Genomic DNA, 12,056 nt, shown 5'->3' on the forward strand with positions numbered 1-12,056 from the left:
GATTAAGGTTCTTATAACCTTTCGAGAACTTCTTCACAAGAATATAGAGGAAGCAGGAAGACTTCCCGAGCAACTGAAAGTTTGCAGATTCTGCAGTGAGATAACACTAGACAGGTGATAGACACAAGCTCCTCGATGACATGAGCAGAAAATCCAGAACATGTCAGGTTGGACTGGATGGTCCTTGTGATCTCTTCCAAGTCTATGTTTCTAGGACTTCAGAAGAGGAATGTGAACAGGGGCCAAGAAGTCTTGAAACTTCCACCACTTCTAGGCATACAAATGTGTGGTGGAAGGTTGACTGACAGCAAATTATGTCTCTTGACAGCAAAGAGCAAGGAACCTAGTAGACAATCCTCCACCTTGAGGTTGAGGGTGTTGATATCTGCATGTCTGGCCTTACCTCATTCTGCATGGAAGTTAAACATAGACCCCTTGAGACAGGTGGATAATAAGGGTGAATCACTGTTGCCAGCATTACCACAATGTGATCAGGATACAAGTCACTCTGTCCTGGCAGAAAATAGCTATTACCCTCATGAGCAAAGGAAAGGGAAGAAAAACATATACTGTGATGCCTCTCCAATGGGAAAAAAAAGTGTCTATGTGACCTCCTTAAATGACCCCTTTGCACTGAGCATTTGTCTTGGAAGCAAAGATGTCCAGTACTGGTGTGCCTCAGTGCTGGAAGATCAGTACCAGAATGTTGAAATGAAGCATCTAATCATGACCCAAATCCTGTGTCCTGCTGAGTGTGTCCTCCAGGAAGCTGTCCTCTCAAGGAAAATGGGCCACTACTGTTGTGATATTTCCGGAGATGCACCAATCCCAGAGACATAGTAGGAGGCAAAGGAGAGTCTTTGCCTGTTGAAGTAGTATAGGACTGTGGTGTTGTCAGTCAGTACCTGCACTCCTTTGCCTTGAAGGAGAGTTGTGAAGGAGTGGAATACCTTCTGCACCACTAACAGCTCAACAGTGTTGACATGGAGGGGTTTTTCGTCTAGCAATTACAAATCTTGTATAAAGAAGCTGTCGAGGTGCACTTTTCATCCATCATTGAGGCATCCATTGTGACATGTGCTTGAGGCTGAGGAGAGGACAACTCTGGACATGAGCTATTTCCAACCAACACCAAAGAGACCATTCAACAATCTTCAGAATGGTAAGCCATTTCTTCTGGGGGGGAGTTTCGAAGCAGACTGAACTGAGATGAACCAGCCACATTCAAAGCCTGGCATGATGTGTAACTGATGTGGTGGACGCTGTGTAGCACAATGTTATTTGCACCTGCTCTGACCCTTCTGTAGTGAAGATAGTAGAGGACCAACCAATAAAGCCAATCATTTGAGAGGAAGGTGGCCTGGGCCTTCCAGATCAGGATAACCCCAATGAACTGTAACCTTTGAGTGGGAGCCAAACAATATTTCTCTCAAAAAAACAACTAGGGATAGCCATATTGGCCATATAGCAAATCCAATAACTTCCAAACAATACCTTTATTGGGCCAACCAAAATGCACAATTACATGCTGCAAGCTTCCTAAGTCACACTGGCTTCTTCATCAGGGTAAACAAGAGAAAAAATTAAAGGTGTTAGTCATAGGCCTACATTTTCTGTCTCTGGTTTTAGTTCAGATGGTAAGGAGGGCTATCTGCAGGCTGGCTCCTCCCCCTTTGGCCATGCAGTCACTGGTAGATTTTTGAAGTCAAGGAAGTTTAATGTCCATTTGCAATTCAAAGATGTTTCCTTGGAATCCAGCATGTCTCTTTCCTATGTGAAGCCACAGGCTCCTATGTAGGTAGAGAACACTGAATTTCTCAAGAAGTCTTCATGTTTTGCATCAGGAAAACTTTAGGTTGTGTAGAGGTAAAGCATGCCAATCACTCCCAATATTAGATAAAATTGCTTTATCTTTGTTGGAGGCAGAAGCCTCAGATGGCATGGTCGCAGTATACTGGTTCTCTATGGGAGTTCTTGACAAGTCAAGAAATGAAGATTTATTGTTTGCCTGTTTAAGAAGCCAGTGTGACTTCGAAAGATTGCAACATGTAACTTTGCATTTTGGTTGTCCCAATAAAGGTTTCAATATCAAGTAGTAGGATCATGTGGTCTTTGATGGGACAGAGACCAACCCTGCCAACAAACACTTGACCAGCAGATGAACAGAAGAACCAGAAGCTGAGATTGATGTCAAGGTGGTCGGTGAAGAAGCTGCCTCTGCTGATTCCATACTGACCAATTTTGAAGGCCAAAAAGACAGCAATTGAGGCCTAAAGGCCTGTTCATAAGAGTGCCTTCAAACACAACTCTCTATTCTGTCTGGCTTGAGGCATAACAGTGGTACAGTAGACACAAGAGGCAAATGCATGAGCTTTGCCAAGGCAAAGAAGATCCTTCAGGTGTCCACCCCTTTCTGAGAACTTGGCACCACAGAAGATACAGTTCTTGAATGGTGCCAGCAGAGGAACAGGCCAAAGGATGAACACAGCCTCAACTGCCCGCATCACAACAACCACCGAAGAACCAGGTACACTCCTGGGACTGAACACGCCAAAGGCCTATGAAAACTGATGAAACCAAAGTTGAATTTAAATAACAATGTTCTTATTGATATTGCTGCAGTGGCAGATGAAAAGAAATTTATATTATGCTCTAGTCTACAAGATTCTGACTGATGCACTGCACAGGCATCATTTGTGTGAGTCACAGAGACCACAAAGAAGAAACAGAGGTTTCAGTGGGAAGCCTTTTATATAGGGGAACTACAGGTGAGTGGGGCTACCACCAAAACATTTATGTAATGCTTTAGAAAGTTCCAAAAGATGCACTGTGCAGGGATAGGATAACCCATTTTTGTGAGGCCTAGAGACCAGGACGAAGAAAAGCATTTTTCCCTGGGTTTTTCGAAATATTGATCAATACAATACTAGTACCTTTTACAGAATGAAATTCACTTTGTTACTTTAAAAACATAAAATACTTTGTATATAACCTGGATTGTAATAAAATTAACATGTTTTTAAAAATATAGTTTATTCAGAATATAATTACAAACTTAAGTTTTTGTTTGTTTTTGTTATGAACTGAGCTATTAGGTGCTGAACTATAAGCAACACCTAAACTATGTGGAACCCCCAGTCTTTGGTCTTTCTCAGTAAAGACAAAAACACCTCAATAAAAAAAGGAAACCACCCACATCACTAAAGCAGCAAAAATTATTTTGTCTTAACTATAGTTCTCCATAGGAGACATAATATACTCATTTTCATAAAAAGAAATGAGAAAAAGAAATAAAGACCAGCAATTGTAATGATCTGATACCATATATATAGTCTTACATAAAAGTCTTCCTCCTACACACTTTTTAGAAATGCTTTCATAACAGTAAATACGTGAACATCTTGCCTTAAACATTTAATTCATCATTCTGAAAGAAACTACTCCATAAATTCTGGTTTCAACTATCTAGGGGGAATAAGACCTCAAATTAAAAAAAAAGAAGGGGGGGTATTTTTTCCTGCATTTTTTCCTAATTTTTTTTGGCCAGGTCTTCACATCTCTCCAAGTGACATAAAATCTCTTGTTTAATTTGTATACATTGCTTGGAAGAAAGGTACACTACCATTTGAAACTGGACAAGAAATAGAAAATGAGACTACTAAAATCAAACTGCTTTTCTAGAAAGGCACAGTGTGACAACAGCTCAAATAGTGAGTAAAATAAAGTTTACCACATATATATATAAAATAATATTGGAGGGATGGAAAAGGTGCAAAAAAGGGTAGCCAATATCATCAAGAGATTAAAGCAACTCTCTACTGAGGAAAAGTTTGAGGCTGTTAGCTTAGAAAAATTCAATTAACATCCCAAGTAAGGGGTGACATGATAAACATGTATAAAATTACACATAGTGTGTAGAAAGTTGATAGTGGAGAGCTTTTCTTATTTCATCATAACAACAGATCCTGTGTGGTGCAAAATTCAGGACAGGAAATACTTCTTCACACAGCACATACAGGCCTTTCCAGGCTAGAACATCCTTGCTGACCCGCCTCCCCCTTCCTTTTTCTCCCATTATCCCCCATCTTTATCTTTATTCTACCAAGACCCCGCTTGAAACTCTTATTTCATTTTAATCGTTATTGTATATTAATGTTTTAACTTCTTTTCTTGGTTTAATCTCCTTTTAGCATGTAATTATGTTTTTATCACTGGAAGAGGGATGGGAATCTTTGAATTTTTAATGTATTCTCTTTTAACTGTATTTTGCTTTACTGTTGTAATCCACTTGGATTCCTAGAGATTAAGTGGATGATGATGATGATGATGATGATTATTATTATTGAAGCAAGGCACTAATTGGTATTTGCAATAACAAGGAAAACTAATCCAAATTAGAGGTAACCAACCTTTATCAGTTCAAATTTTTTTCTAGTAGAAAAGGTACAATAGATGGTACTAATTGCAAATCAACTGGATGTTTAAACTTACCTGACCATGTGTATCACCCGCTGACTTCCCAGCCTCAAATTTTAAAGCAAGGCCAAAGTCAGCAATACAAGCCGTAAGATTATTTTTCAGCAACACATTCTTGCTTTTAATGTCCCTTGAAAAAAATTAAAAACAAAGATCAATAACTCTTACATACAAAGTTTAGGAAGTCTTACAGGGCACATAGCATATAGGCACTTCAATTTGGATTTGTCCATTAGTATTGTGAGGGTTAACCATTTCCAGCTTAGTGGTCACCTCTCATTCACTGAGTTCTGTAGTATGCACACAGAACTCGGGAAATAAAAGGATAGTTGGTAGCTTTTATACAGGTTTCATTTTTCCAGTTGCCTCCTGCAAAATCCCAATGGGGTTCCCTCCATGGAGATTGGGGTGGAGCTAGAAAGGAAAAGTGGCTTATATTTTGTGATTTGGATTTAAGCAGCACACTGCAGCAGAAAATAAAAAATAAAAAATGCCAACTTCTTATGGTTGGAAGCAGAAGCAGGGAAAGCACTGATAATTATTCTACGTACAATGGGGGAAAAGAGCAACTATATCACCTTCCCCACAAGTGCCAATTTTGTTTAAAGTAGCATTCATTGCTGGTAAATGAATGTACATAGCTCTACAGAACAACTTAAATCACTTGGGTGCAACCAATGATTGATAAATAAGCCATATGAGCTGGATGGGAATCCACTAGCAATTTCATGTGACACCCTCTACCTTTTCACAGGGAAATCCAGGTATAAGCACAAAATACCAATCAACCTTGATTTAATGTTCATGTGAACAGGAACATACAAAATAAATAAATAAAAAAAATCACTGCCACCAGTACCCAAGATCCCATTCAATGTAGGCAGAGCATAAAGCTCCATCAGGGTACTTCTATGTTTGAGGTCTAGAGGAGGTCCCTGTTCTCCAGCTGTTGAACAGCTGCTGTGCAGCACCAAGGTACAGTCAATCCATGGTTGGGGAGGAGTTATCACCCGCCTGGACCTGATGAAGGTACAAATTTTCTCCTTTGCCATTAGTTATGGGGTTGCACGGGTGGGAAAAGGGATACCTCCTTGTGTAATGCACCCCCCCCCCCAAATACCCATGCTGGCATAACTCTCAGTTACACTAGGGTAAGCCACCAAGAGGATTTTGGCCAGTATCTTCATGAGTAACATTCTGAATACCAAGCCACCAAAATAGTACTGTATAAGCTTCTAATAAACTTGCATTGTTCCTATAACAAAAACTGAAGAATTATATAATTGTAACCAACATGCTATCAATGAAATTGTAACTGGCATGCTGTCAGTAAAGTTCTCAACAATTACAAGTTTAAAAAAACAACAATTCTGAACACTGGGCTGGATCCAAAGTCATACTGGATCAGCTGAGGTGATTTTCATTGTTTGTCCCATTAGCTCCTTAAAAAGCTGTTTTGAAGGGTTAGAAACCTACATGGAAGGTGGCAATGGGTGATGAAGGGAAAATAAAGTATTAGTGACAATCCCCTTTTCACTCCATCCTCCTTTACAGAAGAGACTTTCCTTAGGCTCTGTCAACAGAAAGAATTCTTTTGTTTTTATAATAGGAGCAAGGTTAGATTCAGCTCATTATTTTTTTTTCTTCCAACTATGTTGATGTAGAAAACAATTAAATAGTATAATTCTAAAATCTTGTATAAGTCACATCCTCGCTATATTTAAGATGCAGTAACAGCTGCTTAGGTAATATATGGAAATAATATACCTATGAGATATAGCTGGTTTATGTCCATCTTTCAGACCAGGGATATCTTCATGAAGGTAAGCCAAACCTTTAGCCATAGTTTCAGCAATGTGACACAATTCATTCCATGAGACTACGTTAGCCTTCAGAAAGTCAGTAAGTGACCCCTAAAAATGGAAATTTCAAAATCTGTATTTTATTTCCCATTTAAAATGTTAGGCATACTTCTTCATTCCAAATAAAATTCTGTAAGATGTAACATAACGGTGTTCCAACAAAAACACATGAAACGTATATCTCTGCATTTAAATATTTTACATTGCACGGGCTCCTTTTCCTTACAAATTTGTGTCTATATTCTGAGTGAAGCTGTTCTGATAAATGTGTGATTTGTGGTGCCATTACTAGCTGTGGTGTGGTAAATTATCTTGAACTCTCAGAGGAATTCCATTAAGATGTACTTCATCAAGAACAAAGTTACACAAGAGTATGCTTATGTAGTCACTGATAACCTAGCCATGGCTTTAGAAATGAAAGTGCATAGAAACTTCCATGAAAGCACATGCATCAGTTGAATATCAATGTACTACTACAGTTCTAAAAGGAAAGATACCCAAGATATAGCAATGTTTCTGTGAACTTTCAGACCAGAGAATAGAAAATTCAAAAAAGGGACAGGCTTCCAAGATGCTTGTAAACTCAATAAAAATTAAAAGCCATAAGATTCTGATTCATTAAATCACATATTCTATCATGTGCATCGAAAGGGTTTAACAGAGGTATGAAAAAGAGCATTATAAGTGAAAAATAAACAAGTACCTTTTCATGAAATGCTGTTATTAGCCACAAATCAACATCAATGTTGGTTCCTCGTTTTTCAGCGCCAATAAACTGTAGTATATTTTCATGCTTCATTCCAGGCAAGCTATATATTTCATATTCATTTTGCCATGACTGTTTGTCCTAAAACAAAAACAAGCAAATTAATATATTGATAATATTCATAATACTCTGTTTACTATTAAAGCCCTGAACACCCAGCACTGTAATTATGTACCCAGAAAGATCTTCTGAACTTGAGCGACAGCAAGACACTGAACTGCAACTATTCTGCACCATTAGCTATGCACTTAGATACTCTCAAAATGTTATGGTACTAAGAAATGACCCAACATGATGCAGTATCTTGAATGTTGTACTAGGACTCCAAGTGACCAGAGTTCAAATCCCCACTTGACCACTGAAATCTACTGTATGACCTAGGGAAAGTAACACACTCTCATCCTCAGAGGAAAGATCCACCTCCTTTGAACAGGAATATCTTACTCCACAGTCACTTTTTGATATGTTGTTTTTAATTGCTAATTCTTTATGTATTTTGGTGTTGTGCCTGTATTTGTATTTTTATATTAGGTTGTAATCCCGCCTCGATTCACCCAGGAGAGGTGGGAAAATATAAAATTTTTATTTTATTTAATATTTTATTTAAAGACATAATAAATCCCTTCTGAACAAATCTTGCAAGGAAACCCCATTACAGGGTTGCCTTAGGGCCTCCAGAAGTCGGCAATGACTTGAAGGCAGACAACAGCAATAACTATTACTGCTACTACTACATTTATCCTATCAATATACATAGCATGTACACTAATATTTTCTCTCTGAACAGTGCTCAATAAACAGAAACATCTTCCAGTCCAATGCTGTTGTTCTTTTAAAAATGGCACTTTTAAAAATTTATATTTTGAAAAGGAGTTGAAATATAAATCTTCAGATGTATTTTAATTCATGCTTTAATTTTAAATCAGGACAGGTGGTTAAATACCTGGATTGGGAATATTTTCACAGCCACATACTCATTTAACAACTGAGCTTTCCAGACACAGCCAAATCTTCCCCTGGCTTTGATCTCTAGTAACTGTAGTGGTTTGAGACCAATCAGGGGTGATGGAGGTGGTGGTCCAGGATCCTAAAACAAGGCAAAGGAACTTATTAAAATTCAATTTTTCATCATATTCACCCAACATGTTGCAATGGGAAGAGGACATCCATGGAGACAACACTAATGGATTTTTTTTTTGGGGGGGGGGGCAAACTCACATTTTAATAGAGCAATTTCAAACCATAAAAATGTATTAATAATGTTCATAGGCTTGCCATCAAAAACCAAATATTAATGGCAATGATTATTTCAGTGAAACGTTCTGACAGACAACAATACTATTCAATAAAGGATGGGGAAAATGCAGCATATAAATTGCATGCAGATCTCAAGAGTTTAGTTCTTGCTCCATGTTCTCTCTTTCTCCTTAAAATTCTCAAAAACCACTGTAGAACAGAAATAAAACACCCACACATCCCAAACAGTTGAACAATGACAAACTATCTTTGCTGGAGTGGGTGTTAGCCTTCATACTCATTCCAACTCACTCAACCAGCCACACTCACAAGGATAGCTTTATCCAAAACTCCAAGCTGCCACTGAAAGGTAATTCCAGTTGTAATTTTAGTTTTAAATAAATCCACTACAGTGCCAAAAATTGGTCCCCAGACCAACAACTGTTGCCTGCTTCTATTCTAGATATATATGTGTATGTGCCTTCAAGTTGCCTGTTGTCTTATAGAGACCTCATGAATTTCGTTGGGTTTTCTTAGGGAAGGAATATTCAAGGGGTAGTTTTGCCAATTCTGTCTTCTGAGATATAGCCTGCAGTAGGCGGCATTTATTTATGGTCTCTCATGAAGTACTAACCACAGCTGACTCTGCTTAGCTTCCAAGATCAGATGGGATAGATACATTAGATATACAGGGGAGGAAATCAGTGTAGAGCTCTGGTTCAAATGCTAGATTAGGAATCCAAGAGTCCAGAGTTTGAATCCTTGGTCAGCCAAGGAAAAACTCTGGGGGTCTCTGGGCAAAGTGCATTCCCTCAGCTTTAGAAGAAAGCAATTACAAGCCTATTAATAAATCTTGCCAAGAAATTTTTATCATATGCTTGTTGTAAGGTGAAGTTGTCTTGAAGACTCAGAACAAAAGTATCTAACGATCACCAATATCAAGGCAACTTAAGTACAGTGAAATATGCCTGAATTGTTTGCCAAGGTCCTTAATATCCACTGATTGATGGCAGAAAAGATAGCTACTGCAGCACCCCAAGTATGTATCTGCTTGTAAAAAGACTTTGAAAAGGCACTGGATGAAGCAGCCATAAACCAGCCAGAAAGCATTTCCTGACCTAGATTATTACCCAGAGAGACCTACTTGATGAACTGAATGTGGTCATTTATTTTCTGTTCCTGTTGGGTGTATGTGCCAGCCAGTGTGAATACATGCCTAGTGCAGCTAGCATCATACTAGCAGTTTCACATTTCCCAAGATCATGCAGTAGTGACAAATGGAGCAGATGTCCATTTGTTTTAATTGTTGCCTGCTTTTTTAACTAATTCAATTTTATATTACTGCCTATTGTTTTTATATGTATTTTGTAGATTGTACGACATTGGCAGGTTTTATATTTTTATTGATTTGATTATTTGTATGTAAAGTGCTGTGTACATTTACAGCGCTATAGAAATAAATCATCATCATCATCATCATCATCATCATCATCATCTCCCTCTGAGCAGCCTCTTCTTGCTCCAGTGTTGTAATTTTTTTATGACAGTTGCACCCATGGCCTTTTTTCCTCCTGCCATCACTTTCTATGCTGGTGTACTTAAGCCAGCATCATACATTAACAGGACTGTAGCCTATCATTCCTGCCACTGGTAAATCACAGAGCAAGACGGTGGTGGTATTTCCCTACCCCAGTTTTAGGAAAGTAGAGTTCCACTTAACACTGAAAAAAGCTTTACATTTCCTCCTCATTTACACATTTTATAATTCAAGCATGGACAAAGTTGGCCTGTGGGCCACATGCAGCCCTTGAGACTCTTATGTGCAGCCCTTCCTACAGAAGCCTCCCAGACCCACAAAAATAATAATTAAAAAACCCCTAGGAGACCAACAAATGGTTTTTGCCCTCAATCTAGCCCAAACTGCCAAATAATGCAGTAGTTCACTTCTCCTAACCCTGAAAAGCCCCCAAACCATCCAAGCATCAAAAAAGAGGGAAAGAATGTGCCAATAGGTGGATAAAATGCCTGCCGGAAATTATGCTGTGTCCCTTTGGGCATGCTGAAACTCTCTGGTGTGGCCAAACCAGGCAGGAGCAGGGACAAAAAAATGGTCCACCCCTGTTCTACCTAGAGGCAGGCAGAGAATTATAAGAGGAAATTTTATATAACGATTATTTCTTGACAGTCAAAATATACATTACTTTACAACAGGTTTAGCTCCATGTAATGGGGAAGGGGGACCATCAAGGGCCTCACAGGACCCATAGAGGTGGGATGCATTGGCAATTTTTAAAATTATGGAATGGAGTTGGCTGATTTCCCCCCCCCCCCTTTTTTTTTTTAATAGCAATACTGAGGGCATATATCTTGTTTTAAAACAGAATTGTGGTTGTTGGGACACAGTAATACTTTAACATGAGGGGCCTTTTACTGCAGCTTGTGGTGCAACAACTATGGGGCTGTTGCCTCTCCGATTTTACACAGAGTCTTCAAATAGTCCAAGAGTCAGTATGATGCAGTGGTATGAGTGTAGGATTACATCCCCGCTCTGCCATGTAAACTCACTTGGTGATCTGGGGTGAGTCACACATTTTCAGCCCCCCAAAACCCCATGACAGATTCGCCTTAGGATCACCATAAGTTGGAAATGATTTAAGACACACAACAACCATTTCAACTCCTGAGGTTCTTCAGTTATTGCTACCACAGGCCCAGCCAAATGCTTAACTGACAATGAAATTATACATAGCCAGTAGAACTTCTAATAAGGAAGAAAATCTGTACTTTGGAACATCATATGAGGCATATTAAATATATTATCTAAGTATTAGCCCAATGAGGGCCAGTATGATGTAGTGGTTTGAGCACTGGACTAGGACACTGGGAGACCAGGGTTCAAATCCTGGCTCGGACATGGAAACCCACTGGGTGACATTGGGCAAGTCACACTCTCTCAGCCTCCGAGGGTGGCAAGGGTAAACACTCTATGAAGAAACTTTCCAAGAAAACCCTATGATAGGAGCGCCTTAGGGGCACCATAAGTCAGAAACAACTTAAAGGCACACAACAACAATTAGCCCAATATCACTTACATAGTGATATAACCCCACAAATATATGATTAATCAACGCATCTTACCTCTATCATTATATGAAAGGCGTGCTTGTAAAGAAAAACACACAGGCAAAAGGAAATTACTTCGTACAATGCAAATCAGATATAAGAATAGCAGCAAAGTCACAGGAGAGAACAGTGAGACGTTAGAAGGTAAAGTATGGATGTCTTTTAAAAATAATGAAACATTGTAGAGTCTTTACTTGAAAGTAAAAGGCATAATTGTTTTAGTCTGATACAAATATAGGTGACATCTTTATTTAAACAGTAAATACATTTGAAACTGTTTAAATTAGGATTTAGTTCTATAAACAACTGATGAGAGATTAATCCAAATATACTGTATCTGCTCAAATGTAAAAATACATGAATACTTCAAATGTAGTAATTCAACCTGAGTATTACATACACATAATGGAGTTTATAGTTCTATAAATTACACCAGAGGGCAGTATTGTATCATCTAAAGTCAATCTACAGAACTTTCACACCTGTGAAGCAAAATACTGTGGATGTGCACATTCAACACACCTCAGTAACTAACCACCTTGCTAAATAAAATGAGCTTCTATTTGATATTAATACATTCACTTGGACAGATC

At 38.5% G+C, this 12,056-nt stretch overlaps 1 protein-coding gene across 3 annotated transcripts in view; it reads right to left on the reverse strand.

Moving 5' to 3' along the window:
• Window positions 1–12,056, reverse strand: part of ACVR2A (activin A receptor type 2A) — a 77,522-nt gene that overhangs the window by 8,718 nt on the left and 56,748 nt on the right. For 2 of the 3 annotated variants that reach the window (XM_089520065.1, XM_089520067.1), the window contains exons 5-9: window positions 11,479–11,502; window positions 8,048–8,191; window positions 7,042–7,185; window positions 6,244–6,389; window positions 4,492–4,606 (exon numbers count right to left, since the gene is read on the reverse strand). In XM_089520065.1, coding sequence (XP_089376191.1) covers window positions 4,492–4,606; window positions 6,244–6,389; window positions 7,042–7,185; window positions 8,048–8,191; window positions 11,479–11,502 — 573 coding nt within the window. The remainder of the gene's footprint in view (window positions 1–4,491; window positions 4,607–6,243; window positions 6,390–7,041; window positions 7,186–8,047; window positions 8,192–11,478; window positions 11,503–12,056) is intronic. The other variant, XM_089520066.1, reaches the window with a different exon arrangement.

Source organism: Sceloporus occidentalis, unplaced genomic scaffold, assembly GCF_023333645.1.
Source record: "Sceloporus occidentalis isolate IW3139 unplaced genomic scaffold, rSceOcc1.0.p SCAF_4, whole genome shotgun sequence".
Lineage (NCBI taxonomy): Eukaryota > Metazoa > Chordata > Lepidosauria > Squamata > Phrynosomatidae > Sceloporus > Sceloporus occidentalis.